The following is a 15,193-nucleotide window of genomic DNA, read 5'->3' on the forward strand; positions in this document are numbered from 1 at the left end:
AATCCACTAGACATTTTCCTATATTTAAGTTCATTTCTGAGTGACTTTTAGACTTTACCTTGACCTTTCTTCTGCAAGAGATAAAAAAATATAATTAGTGTGTAGGAGTTTGAATCCATTTTGTATACTTCCTTGGTCTATTTTAGAAAATCAAAGAAGAAAATGAAAAATTATTGAAAGAATATGGCTTTTGTGTAATGGATAATCATAGAGAGCGGATTGCCAACTTCAAGATAGAGCCTCCAGGACTTTTCCGTGGCCGAGGCAACCACCCCAAGATGGGTATGCTGAAGAGAAGGATCATGCCTGAGGACATCATCATCAACTGTAGCAAGTGAGCACAACAGTTCATCTGAAGGGGAGAAGTGGGTGCAAGACTATTTCCTCAAGGCTGGTGGTTAGGACTATTCCTAGTGTTTAGAGGAGATCTGTGAGAGCAGTGCAGCACTTGCATGGGCAGGTCTCCCAGGATGAGGGGGGACATGGTTTGTCACTTTTCATTTCACTTTTCTTTCTGCATGATTATTTTCATAGAGATGCAAAGGTTCCTTCTCCTCCTCCTGGACATAAATGGAAGGAAGTCCGACATGATAACAAGGTTACTTGGCTGGTCTCCTGGACAGAAAATATCCAAGGTTCTATCAAATACATCATGCTGAATCCTAGTTCACGAATCAAGGTAAGCATAAATATAGGCCACAACCATTGATGGGGCTAATATAATAATCTCTTTCTATTTTGGTTGTCTTGTAATGTACTTTGTAGGCTCATTTTAACAAATTAAAAATCTACCCTTTCCCTGAAAGGGCAAGTGTTATCATGGTTAGCATTACCTGGTAAACTCTAAAAGATGTTTTACGTTTGTGTCCTTTTGTAATCTTACCTTTTCTGAAACCCTATTATGTTGTAAGTGAGTGCATGTGGTAATAATGATTGTGCAGGTGCTACTGTCTGGTGGTCAGGATGTCATGAAGTGGTTAGGAGGTTTATGAGAGAAATGTAGAAACTTTTTCTCTAAATATAGAAACAAGCTATAAAACCTAGAGCTTTATGTACTTTATGTTTTGTTGTTGTTTTGTTTTGTTTTATTTTGTTTTTTGAGACAGGGTTTCTCTGTGTAGCCCTGGCTGTCCTGGAACTCACTCTGTAGATGAGGCTGACCTCGAACTTAGAAATCCACCTGCCTCTGCCTCCCAAATGCTGGGATTAAAGGCGTGCGCCACCACTGCCCGGCTGTACTTTATGTTTTTTGATGTCTCATCTGAGTAGGTTCCTTTATGTTGTGATTGAAATATTGCTAGCCCATCATGTGCATCTTATATACTCAGTTGTTTTCAATTGTTAGACTTACTAAGAGGGACAGTCTTGGGATCTTGTTAAGCCAGGTAGCTATAGACTCTGTGTTCTTGAGAGTTTTATAAGCTCCAAGCATCAGACTTTATGGATATGTGAACCACAACCAAAAAGACATTGGGTTCACAAAAAAGCAGCCAAGGAAACTGGCTCCGTGTAGTCTATAGAACTGTTTTCCATATAAGAGTCTGAAGCTAAAGAAACCCGTTTGTAAGGATTTAGCTTCTGTTAAGATCTGAGTGTCACAGATGAAAAAGCTATGTAAATTTTGCATGCTTTCTAGCTTATATCTTCTACTCTGACATGTGTCTCTACCTTCTTAATGAAAAAATATCATCTGGATACTTTCTTCAAATAAATTGGAAAAATAGTTTTTCTGTTTTAGAGTAAGTATAGAATCAGAAGGGAGAACCAAGACTCCGTTATTCCTTTCTTCCATAAGTAGTTTACAGAACTACAGAAGTGGATAAAGAAACCATGGTTTTATTCCGTTATGGAATTGTAGGTTGGTGGGCAAATTGTGTAAGGATCCAGTTGTGTTAGGAGAAAGGTAATTAATAGACTTGGGTGATTATGGACAAATGAGTAGGGTAAATTGGAATACAGGAATATGAAAAGTAACACAGAAAGTGTCAAATAGGGCTAGGGGAGAAGGCTCAATGGATAAGAACCCCTTTTGTAAAAGCAAGAAGATGTGACCTGAGCTTACATTTCTAGCACCCACATAAAGCTAGACATAGCCATGTATACCTTTGACTTCAGTGTTGGGAACATATACAGTCAGATTCTAGGAGCCCTTGGCCAGCCAGCTTAGCTGGCATTGTGGTCTTCAGTTTCCTAATCAGGTGGAGGAGCTAAAGAGATGACCCAGTGGCTAAGAGTACTGGCTCTTTTACCAAATGGCCAGTGTTCCTACCAGTGTTGTAGCACCCATACATACAACAGCCCACAAAACAGCTCAGTTCTGAGGGTATCTGACCCGCTCTTCTGGCCTCTATGGGCTTTGCATGTATGTAGTACACAGCCAGGTGAAATACCTAGTAAACATAAAATAAAAATCTTTTAAAAAATAAAGGTAGAGAGTCTCTTCATGCTCACAGAGATGTGTGCCTACATACATATACATATACCACACACTCTAATGTGCATGTACCACATACACCACAACTGCCAACAATGGAGGTTCTATAATATTGTTAATTTACTAAATGTCACATTAATGGTACATTCTATGTATATTCATCACAATCAGAATATTGTCTATCTGTGATGAGTATTATTTTAGTGTTTTTCATGTAGGTTGGCATTTAATAACCATTACAGGCATATATTCATAAATAAATTTAGTCTGTGGGAATTTAAATAAAAAAGTCCTACATATGATAGCTGGCAACTTTATCAGTCTTCTTAGAATGTAATTTAGATCTCCAATCTCACGCTCTCCCATGATACCCTGCCGTCAGATTGTGGCCAGTCTTAAATAGCATACGAAAGAAGACTGTGCTCTCTTCCGGGAAGAGACCCATTTAAAGACTGAATGGAAGGCTGTCTTAAACATAGGTTACCAATTTTAGCAAGATTAGCAAGTTATCATACCAATAAATATAAACGATGGTAAGTGCTGCTGCACAGAAGTTTAAGACTATACCATTTAAGACTATACCTCAGGGCTCAATCTTAGCTCAGTTTCAGGGAAGGCTTTTCCACAAAGTTAATATTTAAGGTTATTATTTTTGAGATGAATAAGAATCTCATTTGCCACTAGAAAGAAAAACAAAGGGAATTAGTGTTCCAAAGAGAGAATAAGGCCTTTTGAAATTTCTGCAATGAGAAAGAGCTTACATGTTTGGGGAACAGAGTGCTTTGAGCAGTAAGAGACATGAAAAAGGCCCCGCAGAAGGAGACAGGCCAGGACTTAAACTCCATCTTGAAAAATTTTAAAATAAGTCCAAAGGAAGCTACTGACCTAGATGTAAAGAAAAAAATAAGACTGGATTGGTGACATAATTGATAGTTTTGTCTCCTACTTGGTGCAGCCTGTATTGGACACTAACAGGAAGTTAGGAGGCCTCTAGATAGCTGTTCTTTAGGCAAGAAACTATAGTGATCAAGTCAGGTGATGACAGTGAGAATGGAGGAAAGACAGTAGATTTCAAGTATGTGGCTGTTGTGTCCTCCTATAGGCAAAAATTACAGGAAACTGTAGTTCTCACAAGAATGAGATAGATTCCCTGCTAGGCAAGCCAGGGCAGCACCCCAAGAGCAGAGGTGTCAGCCAGTAAGGATTTTTTTAGGTTTCTGCAAGATGGTTATGGTAAGTAAACTTGAGAATCACCCCATGATAGAATGCTTGACTTGAGACAACTAGGACAAGATCCCAAGAGTAGTCATTACAGGTCTGGAAAGGTAGGACTGCTGGCAACCAGGGGTGAGGAAGCAGTGCCTATGGTTTCTTGTGGTTGCTCTCAGTCTTGTCATGACTCCGTCATCTAGCAAAACAGCACCATGAATGGTGTACTGCTACCCAGAGAAGTATTCCATTCTTAAATAAAGACATAGGTTCAAGCTTTAGGATTTGGGATGGGGTTGGGGGTGTTGTTGCTGTTATTGTTTTAGGCTTATTTATTTTTATTTTAAGTGTATGAGTATTTTGCCTGCATAATGCATGTATACTGTGTTATGTGCCTTGTGTCCACAGAGTCCAATAAAAGGTATCCGATCCCCTGAACCAGAAGTGGTTAGGGACAGTAGTGAGCTGTTTATGGGTGCTAGGAACCAAACCTACTTCCTCTGTAAGAGCAGAAAGTGCACTTAACCTCTGAACAATTTTTCTAGCTCTGAGTTTTATTTTAATGAAATAATTCAAATATGTAAGAATAAATGTATAATAAATCCTTGCCTTGTCTGGCATTGTCAGATCTTAGTACTATGTTCAATATACTCAATCACTTAATTAAAAAAACTACTCTGGTGGCACAGCCTTTAACCTAATACTTGGAAGGCAGAAGAATCTCTTGAGTCTAAGGCTATCCTGGTCTTTGTAGCATGTTCCAAGCTAGCCAGGGCTAATAGATTTCACATGCTCCAGTGAGTGCTACTGTGCCAATGTACACACGGAGGATTTATGGGTGGCACTAACTGTTCTTACTGAGTTATCATAAAACCAAAAACTTGAAGTGGTAAGGGGATTTAGGGGACACTTTCTGCTCTGCAACCCTGACTCCATCTCTCCATATTATTGAGTGGATAAGTATCTACATTTAAAAGAAGTGTGGTGGTCACTGGTTTATAACTGTCACTCACTAGTTTTCTCTTCATTATGGAGATGTTGACAACTAGGGAAAGAGGAAAGGGAGTCAAAGACTCCTACAATATCTGCCTTTGTTTTACCAAACTGATTTTTCTACTCCACATTAGGAATGTGCTGATGTGGTGATAGAATTTGACTGACATCTCTGCCAATGTCAGGAAAGGACCTTCTATGATGGTTTTGATGTGACTCTCTAGAAGACCTAGGTGGATATTTTTTAGAAGCAGTCCAAAGTGGTTTTAAGTCTATTATCATATTTTAGGCTCTGAAAGCACCCAGGATAAGCATATTTGCCTGTTAGCCCTTCACAGGGTGTCTTCTGTTCTTGATCCCCATCCTAGTGTTCTAGAGAAAACTTTGATTTTTCAAAGTTCCAGGAGGCCAGTCATGTGAAGGAAAAGCTCTTTAGTGGTTTCTTCTATAAATTACTTACTTGACTTTCTCAAACTTTGTCTGTCTGACTGCTACCCAATGCTTATGTGTTTTGTAGTGGTGAAGAGTCCACTCCTGGCTAGATATAGTATATTTTAGTGAGTCTTTCAGGTATCTTGTTAGCTGTGGTTTATGTAAGAAATTGTGGTAGAGGTGCATTATTGCTTTGTACTAGGCGAATAGCTTGTATTGTACTTTTTCTAATTCACTCTCTTAAATGTCAAGTTGAGCTTAGAGAAACCAGAGAGAAATTTTTAGCTTCCTGGGAAATGAGACTATAAGTTTTAAACCTCTTATTTTAAAGCCAAAGAAGCCCATACAAATAGTACACACACAGTTGTGAGGAAATGTTGGCTTCTTTGCACATCCAAAAAAGCATTGCTTTCTGAGCATTTGTTAAGATCTGGAAGGAAGCCTTTTTGTTCCATACACCACCCTGCATTCTTGTGGTCCTATGGGTCAGCTCCTTTTATCTTAGGTGGAAACCAAGAATATACAAAAAGAAATCACTACCACCTCCTCTCCTTTGTTGTAGGATCAAAGAATTAAGAGTAGAAATTCTTGAGTTATTTCTTTTTCTTTAAATCCCATGTGTGTATGTAGGGGCATGTGCATTTGAGTCCTGCAGTGTGGGAGACATCAGATTCCTCTGGAGCTGGAGTCACAGTCACTTTTGATATGGGGATTGAGCCCATGTCTTCAGGAAGAGAGCAGCAGGGGCTCTCAATTGATAAGCTATCTCCAGCCCCAGATTCTTAGGTTCTTATATAGTCAGTTTCATACCTTGTAAAATTGTGCCTGTGTAGAATTTTCCCAATCTCTCTCACTTGACATTATTAATCTTGCTTTCAAGTCTGTTTCTACTCAGGGTGTTAACAGAAATCTTCTGTTGTTTAATGTCAGTCTTTATTTTTTATTTAGTCTTTATAAACTTCATATAATGTACAACTCCACACTTCCAACTACTACCAGATTCCCTACACATACATCATTCTCTCAACATTGTGTCTTCTCTTTTTTGTAACCCACTCAGTTGAATTAGTGGTGTCCATATATGCATACGTGTGGGCTGTCCAGTGAGGCCTGGGAAAGCTACCAGATACCACGCCTCAAAAAAGACCACTAAAAATACACACTAGCAGCTACCAAATGTCAATAGCTCCTCAGCTAGAAGTTGGGGCTTATGTACCCCTCCCCACTTCATGATGGAATGTTGATGTTGACACTGGACAAGCAAGCAGAGCAGTTCCTGAGTGCAATAGCCCTACCATGTTGAGAAGACACCTTGGCCCCAGTCCTTCTTGCTTGTACCTCTTTGTCTTTCCATCACCTTTTCCTGAACCTTGGGGTCAGAGTGTCTGGTGTAGAGGTCCCATTCATGCTTGAATATTTAACAAACACTCTGTTCTCTGTACTTTGACCAGTTGCAGCCTTGGTGTTAACCAAATCCATTGCACAACTCTGCTGATGAGGACCAAGTCTGGGGGGTGTAGAGATATGTGCTTAGAAGGCAGCCTGACGCCTTGTCCATTTAGCAAAATCACAGCAGTGCTTTCTTTCACCCATCAGACCTGTGAGCGCCCAGCCACAGGTTCTTAGAAAGGTTCCTAATACCACACATGTGTAACATTTTCATGACACTGCATGGGCTTTAGGGTCAGATCTCAAACTTTATGCTAAAAGCTGCTTTGCTTTGTTTTTAAAGAAGCCAGATGGTGGTGGTGCACACCTTTAATCCTAACATTTGGAGGCAGAGTCCGGCAGATCTCTGAGTTCAAGGCAGCTTAATCTACAGAGCTAGCTCTAGGACAGTTAGAGCTACACAGAGAACACCTGGTTTTTTGTTTGTTTGTTTGTTTGTTTGTTTGTTTTGTTTTAGTTTTTTGTTGTTGTTTTTGTTTTGTTTTTTTTTTTCGAGACGAGTTTCTGTGTGTAGCCCTAGCTGTCCTGGAACTCACTCTGTAGACCAGGCTGGCCTCGAACTCAGAAATCCACCTGCCTCTGCTTCCCAAGTGCAGGGATTAAAGGCGTGCGCCACCACTGCCTGGCCAGAGAACCCCTGTCTTTAAAAATCAAAGAAGAATATGAAGGAAGGTGTTCCCAGAAACATTTTTCTTCTCAGTCAAATCAGAGACCATTTTAAATGCAGAAGTGAGAAAATGGTGAATAACTGCACCTATCGTGGAAGCTTTTGTACTCTTTGGTAATTACATGTTGTAGTCCTGGGTTCTGTTTCTTTGATAGGTCCATGAAATTCTATGGCTGCCTTGAATTTATTAGAATTGAGTGCTAGCAGAAAACTGGACCATACACTCCACAGCAGAGCTGTGGTGCTTGTGAAGCAGCAGAGATACTTACGTCCTATGTTGACAGAAATCAGTCTGGGGTATACTTGGTGGATTCTCACAAGAGTGTGAATCTTTTTTTCGGATTGGAAAGCTTTCTTAGCAATTATACAGGAAAGAGTCAGTTCTGTGAAAGTAGAATAGCATGTATTCTTGTCAGGCTAGGTGCCCAGACTTTCTCTTCAGTTCTATGCTTTTCCAGCTTTGCTTAAGCTCAGGTTCCTGTTCTTGGGTTCAGAGCTCTGAATATTCAGTGTGTTGCTCCACTCCAGGGTGAGAAAGACTGGCAGAAGTATGAGACTGCTCGGCGTCTGAAGAAGTGTGTGGACAAGATCCGAAATCAGTATCGGGAAGACTGGAAGTCCAAAGAGATGAAAGTTCGTCAGAGAGCTGTAGCACTGTACTTCATTGATAAGGTGGGGACAGGTTCCTTTATCCTCATGGACAGTTCTGTTTACAGGTATAGGGAATTACACTCTACTCTGTAAGTATAGTGATCAGGAGTGTATATCTGCTTTGTGACTTCTAATCAAATTTAGCCCAGTAGGAAAAGTAGATGTGGATACAAAGAAAGAGGCAAGCACTGTATGTTTGCTGTTGAGCAGTCTCTGTAACAGGAAGATCTACATAAACTGAACATTATTGTTGGGGTTTTTTGTAAATAACTATGATGCTCAAGCTTTTTGACCATAATCTATACTGCAAAAGTACTTATTTCCTGTCAAAATCCAACATAACATTTTTATTTATACGAAATTAAGTCGGAAATTGCACAAACCACTGGTTAACTAGTAGCTTTGAATTCTGGTAGTTATCTCCCATTTCATTCTTTTCAAAAAAGATGATTATAACCTATGCAATTCTTAAACAAAAAGTGTGATTTATGACAATTAGCTTGAAAGATAGAGCTATAGAGTTGAGCTTTTAAGTGCTCAGATTTTTTTTTCATTTTACACTTATATTTTATCCCAATTCTGAATTCACACAAAATTGATAATAGGTTTGCTTTTGTTTTATGGTTTTGTTATTTTTGTTTGTTTTGGTTTTGTTTTTTTTTTTTTTTTTTTTTCCTTTTTTTTTTTCCTTTTTTTGAGACAGAGCTTCTCTGTGTAGCCTTGGCTGTCCTGGAACTAACTCTGTAGACCAGGCTGGCCCTGAACTCAGAAATCCGCCGGTCTCTGCCTCCCAAGTGCTGGGATTAAAGGCATGTTCCACCACTGCTTGGCTTGATGATAGTTCTTAATCACTGACGTCATGAAAACATGTTCTCATTTGTTGCCTTGTTATAATTTTTGATGGAGTAGAGAAAGTTGGGTCTCTGGGTATTCCTGTGACTTTCATATGAGTTATAACGTTGTAGAATCCAAGTGTCTAGGTTATGTAGACTGATGCTCCATCTACAGAATTGGGGGCTTCTGGGTTAGTGTTTCCTTTTGATCATATGTGGTCTATGTTTCTTCACTGATGCTCATCTCTTTCTGAACAACCCTACTCCCTTTCTTGCACAGCTTGCTCTGAGAGCAGGCAATGAGAAGGAAGAAGGAGAGACAGCAGACACTGTGGGTTGCTGTTCACTTAGAGTGGAACACATCAATCTACACCCAGAATTGGATGGTCAAGAGTATGTGGTGGAATTTGACTTTCCTGGGAAAGACTCAATCAGATACTATAACAAAGTCCCGGTTGAGAAACGAGTAAGTTCATGTGGCCTGTGCTTCTCTGGCTTGCTCCTTTTACTTGTTTGTTTATTCAGCAAATATTTATTAAATATAAAGTATGCTTTGGGGGCTGGTGAGATGGCTTAGCAGGTAAGAGCATTGACTGCTCTTCCAAAGGTCCTGACTTCAAATCCCAGCAACCACATGGTGGCTCACAACCATACATAATGAGATCTGATGCCCTCTTCTGGAGTGTCTGAAGATAACTACAGTGTACTCAAATAAAATAAATAAATAAATAAATCTTTTAAAAAAAAATAAAGTATGCTTTGCATTTTGATGTGCTTTAGTAAAATTAATCTCAAAGAGAAGAAATATTGCTTGGTGTATTATGTGCCTCATTTTAGCCATGCCCTACAACCTCTGCTACATTGCTGGGAATATGTGGCCATCTCTGGAAGCAGTTTATAACAGAGTCTGCAGAGAGTTAGACTTTACAGCATACTCAGTGTTAAGATTGAACCTAGATTACAGCATCTCCTGATCATGTTGTGCACTTGTCATCTTGTGCCTTCTTAGCCCCAGGCCAGTTCCCAACTGAATAAAATGGTAATCTTTCAGTTCTCAGTCTCTGAGCCCATCTCTGTAGACCCATGAGACAGGCATATAGGTACTTACTACTTTAGCCCACTAGATAACAGTGGGTACCAGTTAAATCAAGCAACTAGAGTAAGCATTGGTTGGCTATAAGGGAGTGTTTTTGTTCTTAGGAAGTAGATGGCAGGATGTTTGCTAATGGGCTACAATATATACCACAAATGACTCAGAACTGATACTTATGTATTTACGTAAATTTACACATACAGAGCACAAATTTGTGTATGTATGTATATATATATATGTTGTCTTTAATGCCTTTTCTCTTTTTCGAAAGTTATTGTGAGTTTGAAATTATTTCTCAAAATTTTTAAAATAATACTTGGACTCCTTTTAGGTTTTTAAAAACTTACAACTATTTATGGAGAACAAGCAGCCTGAGGATGATCTTTTTGATCGACTTAATGTGAGTAAACACAGAACACTATGCTAGAGTCCAAGGCAATCTCAAGCTCCTGGGGTCAAGAGTTGTCAAAAGGATATTTGGATGTCCATTCAGTCTACCTTGTCCAGTGACATTCTACATATCCTTCCTCCCTTGGGCACTCAGTCATCTTTAACCAGAAGCAGACCCTCCCTCTGCCCCTCCTCCACGCTGTGATAGTGCTGTGGATTGCTTCCAGAGCCATGAGGCTGAGGGAGTAGAGCTTTCCATATCTTTCCCTCTTTCTTTCATCTTTCCGTGAGATGCCTTTGCTACATACCTAAGACTTTCACTTGCTTTCTTTCCTGGGAGAGAGATTTATAAGAAAGAACAGATTAAAGTACTTTATAGAAAGGTACTATGCAATCCTGTATTCTGAAATTATTTTCCCTCTTTGCTAACTTCCTCCTTGAAGGACAGGACAGTAACTGACGGTGGCAGCACTGGCACAATGACTCCTAGTGCTCTCTGTAAGGAAAAGGGTGATTTGGCGTTTACCTCCATTCCAACATCCTCTTTGTTGTCCTGTTTTCTGCAGACTGGTATTCTAAATAAGCATCTTCAGGATCTCATGGAGGGCTTGACTGCCAAGGTGTTCCGTACCTATAATGCCTCCATCACGCTGCAACAGCAGCTTAAAGAGCTCACGGCCCGTAAGTAAGACTCTAGGGCTGTCCTTGGGGTGGTGCCATTTTCCTTCTCTTCATTCTTTCCCACCAACCTCTTGAAGAGACTTAGCTGTCTAAGCAAAACAGCCTTTCTTCCCACTGCTGCCGCAAATTCTAGATTAATCTCATAGGATACTGACAAGAGCTTTGCGTCTGTTCTAAAAAACTTTTGTGTTTTATCTGCATTACTTACAAGCTCACAGGGTATAGACAGTGCTGTTAAATTGGGGAGGGTAGAGTTGTCATAGTTACCAGAAAAATGTAGTAGTAAATCTTTTTTCTAAGTTTTCTTCCTTTCTTTTTGGTCTTCATAATAGTATGTAATAATTACCTCTGGGACCTTTGGACTTCTTTTCCTCTCCATTTAAGACAAATTCTCACACTGTAGCTAAAGGCTGACACAATTCATTATGTGGTCCAAGCTAGTCAACCTTCTGCATCAACCTCCCCACAGCTGAGACTGTAGGTTAAGAGCCCCCTTCTGGCTCCTGCCACCTGAATTTCTACTGTCTTCTGTAAATGTATCAAATGGTCTTAGAAGAGCCAGAGATGGTATGCTGGAGATCAGTAATTTAGGATTGGTTTAAACAGTGGCTAAAAAGCCTGTATGTGGTGGTGGCAGCACAGCACTTGGAAAGTAGAGGCAAGCACGTTTCTTGAGTTTGAAGTTAGCCTGGTCTATAGAGCAAGTTCCAGGACCCTGTCTTAAAAGATCACCCTACTTCCCACCCCCACTCCCAAAAAAGAAAATAAGTCAGTCATATCCCTAGAACTAGAGTAATAGATGGTTGTGAGCCACCACAGGAGTAGTAGAAACCAAACCCAGGTCCTCTGCATGAGCAGCAAGTGTTTTTAACTACTGAGCCTTCTCTGCAGCCCCTGCAGTATAGCTTAGGATCCCTTCATCTAATTCTCCTATAGTCATTTCTTCTAGTACAGCATTTTCTGCAGGCTACATCTGGCTGGTAAGTGGGAGACAGGGAATAAGAAAAGCAGTATAAGGGTCTGAGGTTTGGTTTTTTGTTTGTTTTGTTTTTTTAAGATTTGTTTTATGTGAGTATACTGTCACTGTCTTCAGACATACCAGAAGAGGGTATCGATCCCATTACAGATGATTATGAGCCACTGTGGTTGCTGGGAATTGAACTCAAAACCATCTGGAAAAGCAATGGTCTTAACAGCTGAGTCATCTCTCCAGCCCCCAACTCCTGAGCTTTTTAAGAAGCAAAACCAAGAATGTAGATTTCCCTGTATTTTATAATAATAATATTACAGTAGCTATAGCTGCTGAGGAACCTAGTAGTTTAGAGACCACCCGGACTTCATAATGAGACCTGGACACAAAATCCAGTAAGGTTTAATAATAAACAAACAAACTCAGAATTCCTCTTGTTACAGAAACTTATTCAGGCTTATGTAGAAATTTACTGCCTTTGACTCAAATGTTGACCTTGTACCTTCAGAGAAACTTGGTTATGATAAGCTGAGGGTCTGTATAAACATCACAGAGATGAAGTCCCTAGAAGACATTTCATGTGTATATTCTTGGTATACAAATTGACTCTGTTACTATTATATTTCTTTGTAGCTGATGAGAATGTACCAGCGAAGATTCTATCTTATAACCGTGCCAATCGAGCTGTTGCAATTCTTTGTAACCACCAGAGGGCACCACCAAAGACCTTTGAGAAGTCAATGATGAACTTGCAGTCTAAGGTATGGTGGGTCCAAAGGTAGGGTAGCAAAGGGAGTCATGTTATCTTCTAAAAATGAGAGGCTTCTGGAATCTGACCTAGTGTGGTCTGGGATAACAGCAGGCTAATCTGGGTCAGTTTTGAAAGAAAGATTTTTTCTACAGATAACAAATGGAAATAATTTGATAGTATCATAGTGTTTGTCTTTTCCTAAAATATTTGTGCTAGAGCCACAAGTTCTGTATGAGCCACTTTCTGTTTTGAAGTGCTGACTTTGACGCGCCACTGAATTGCTAATTGTTGTCCCTGTTATACTTAAGGAAAATGGAAATCATTGTAGTAGAATGCTTGCCTTGTGTGCAGCATGTTGGCTCCATCCCTAGCATGACAAAAAATAAAGTCTCAGTGCTCTGGCTAAGAAACATGCTTGTCTATCATACATGAAGCCCTGGGTTTGATCCCCAAAGCAGAAGCAGGGGAAGGGAGAGAGATCCTGAAGCAATGGCATTTCATTTCCTCCTGATCCTAGAACAACTATTGACATCTGTTGACATGTGTCAGATCTGACTGTGTAAGGGTCGTGCCCTATTAGGAGAGACTGATATGAGAACAAGTTGATGTTCACTTCTGTGCAACTCTTCCTCTCTCAGTACTGGCTGCTTAACTATGCATCTGAACCCTCTAATCCACAGTGGACATGTTAAAACAGACGTCCATGGTTTCAATGGAAAACATTTACATTTAAATACATACAATCTGTGGCATAGGAATAAGTATCTTCATTTAAGATCTTGAGGTGATCCTAATAATTATAAAGATTAAGACAGTGATAATAAAAGTGACATTTCAAGAGTTCTACAACACTGTAATGCATAACAGGAAAATATTCAACATCTATTGGTAATAGTCACAGGACAAGTTATATTTCTTTGGGTTCTTGCCCACAGTTAATTAAAGAGGAAATAATAAATGTCAACTAGAGAGTAGCCAATGAACAGCTATATTTTTTTAATCCAAATTTATGGAATTCTATACTTGGACAATTTACTTTTAGAAACTGCTTTGCAGCAAAACTTAACACATATTTTCAGGCTCAGAATATTCTCCTCCTATTGAGATTTCTGCAAGATGAGAACACAGGCATAATGTATATTAATCTAAAGCTACAACTAGAGGCTTTGACACAGCTGGCCTGAAAGGATCTCCAGATCCACAGTGCGTGAATTTCTAATCTGTACATAAGGTCAGCAAGCTAAGAACCCCACAGACAGCCGCCATCTTAGCATGTGCCTGTGCTCTGCCCCTGTTGGGTGGAAATCCTCTGATACTGCTTTCTTTCCTCATGTGTTATCATTCCAAGCCCGGAATAAAGTATGAGTACCAGGTGTTGTTTACCCAGTTCAGGAGACCCTTCCTGGAGAATGAGGAGGTCATTTGTTGCTCTTATTCTGAAACCACTGTTTGAGCAGCTCAGGCTGCCTGCCAGAGAAGCCCTCCAAGTATAGGAACCTTCTCCTGTGTGCCCACAAAGTAAACACACGCCCAGTTGCCTAGTCAGTCAATGGAGTCTTTGAGAGAATTTGACATAGCTTGCCAGTTTAGCGTTCATAGAAATGGTTAAGAGCATGATTTGCTGCATTTCTAGCATAAGAAGCATCTGCCTAGTGGTGGCTCCAATGCTTTTGTGTGCAGTCAGTTCCAGTAACTTTGAACAACATAGATATTGGAAGGAAGCCACTAACAGTAACCATTTAATGATTCTCTCACAATGGTGAATTGTTTCTAATCTTGGGCTGCATTTTTTGTGGGTTTTTTTTTTTTTTTCTTGGCAGGGTAGAGGGTGACAACGGGTGTGGTGTTTGTCTAACAAGTTTTAGGCTTAGTCAACAACACCCAATGTGTCTAAGTCAACATGTATTTACTCTGGGATATTCTCTTGACCTCATAGGTCATCAGGGTGATCACAGGGATGGGATTCTTTGGAATCTAGCGGCACAAACTCCCCAGCATTAGCTCCAGTATCATTGTATTGCTGTTTGTATGCAACACCCAAAGCAGAACTTAGGTTTTCAAGGATTCAACAAGAGTTCTGTCTCTTCCTTGTAGATATGGATTCCATAAGATTTCCTTTGGGGAGGGAAAAACTTCAGTTGATGCTTTTTACATCTCTCTTATTGAATGATGACTAATTTTCTTTTCACTTGAGACTGCTCTTTCTAAAATAGTAAGCCAAGTTGAGGCAATTCCTAATTGATGCCTACTTGCCAGTTTTTTATTTCCTGGGATATCCTCTTTAGTATATCCTTTCCTAAAGCTGGCAATTCTTTCCCAGATTTGGCAGACTATAGGAAATGATCTGAACTTGCTTAGTAGATATGTCTATCTCCTATGGTAAGCTTAAAAGGAATGATAAAGGCCCAGAGTGGTGACCTATGCCTATAATCCCAGCATTTGAGAGACAGGGACAGGCAGATCTCAGTTTAAGGATAGCTTGGTCTACAGAGTGTGTTCTAGTCCAGCTAAGGCTACATAGTCAGACCCTGTCTCTTTCTAACTAACTAACTAACTAACAAAAGAATAAAAGCCTGGCATAGGATTCATTTGAAAACAGCTGTCATCTAGTTCCTCTGCTGTTTTCTTTTCTTTTTTTTT

At 39.8% G+C, this 15,193-nt stretch overlaps 1 protein-coding gene across 1 annotated transcript in view; it reads left to right on the forward strand.

Annotated features, from left to right (window-relative positions):
- Positions 1-15,193, forward strand: part of Top1 (DNA topoisomerase I) — an 84,946-nt gene that overhangs the window by 65,411 nt on the left and 4,342 nt on the right. Inside the window, exons 12-18 of the mRNA XM_031372613.1 lie at positions 147-334; positions 535-679; positions 7,713-7,856; positions 8,949-9,134; positions 10,093-10,161; positions 10,718-10,832; positions 12,436-12,563. Of these exons, the coding sequence (XP_031228473.1) occupies positions 147-334; positions 535-679; positions 7,713-7,856; positions 8,949-9,134; positions 10,093-10,161; positions 10,718-10,832; positions 12,436-12,563 (975 nt within the window). The remainder of the gene's footprint in view (positions 1-146; positions 335-534; positions 680-7,712; positions 7,857-8,948; positions 9,135-10,092; positions 10,162-10,717; positions 10,833-12,435; positions 12,564-15,193) is intronic.

Source organism: Mastomys coucha, unplaced genomic scaffold, assembly GCF_008632895.1.
Source record: "Mastomys coucha isolate ucsf_1 unplaced genomic scaffold, UCSF_Mcou_1 pScaffold15, whole genome shotgun sequence".
Lineage (NCBI taxonomy): Eukaryota > Metazoa > Chordata > Mammalia > Rodentia > Muridae > Mastomys > Mastomys coucha.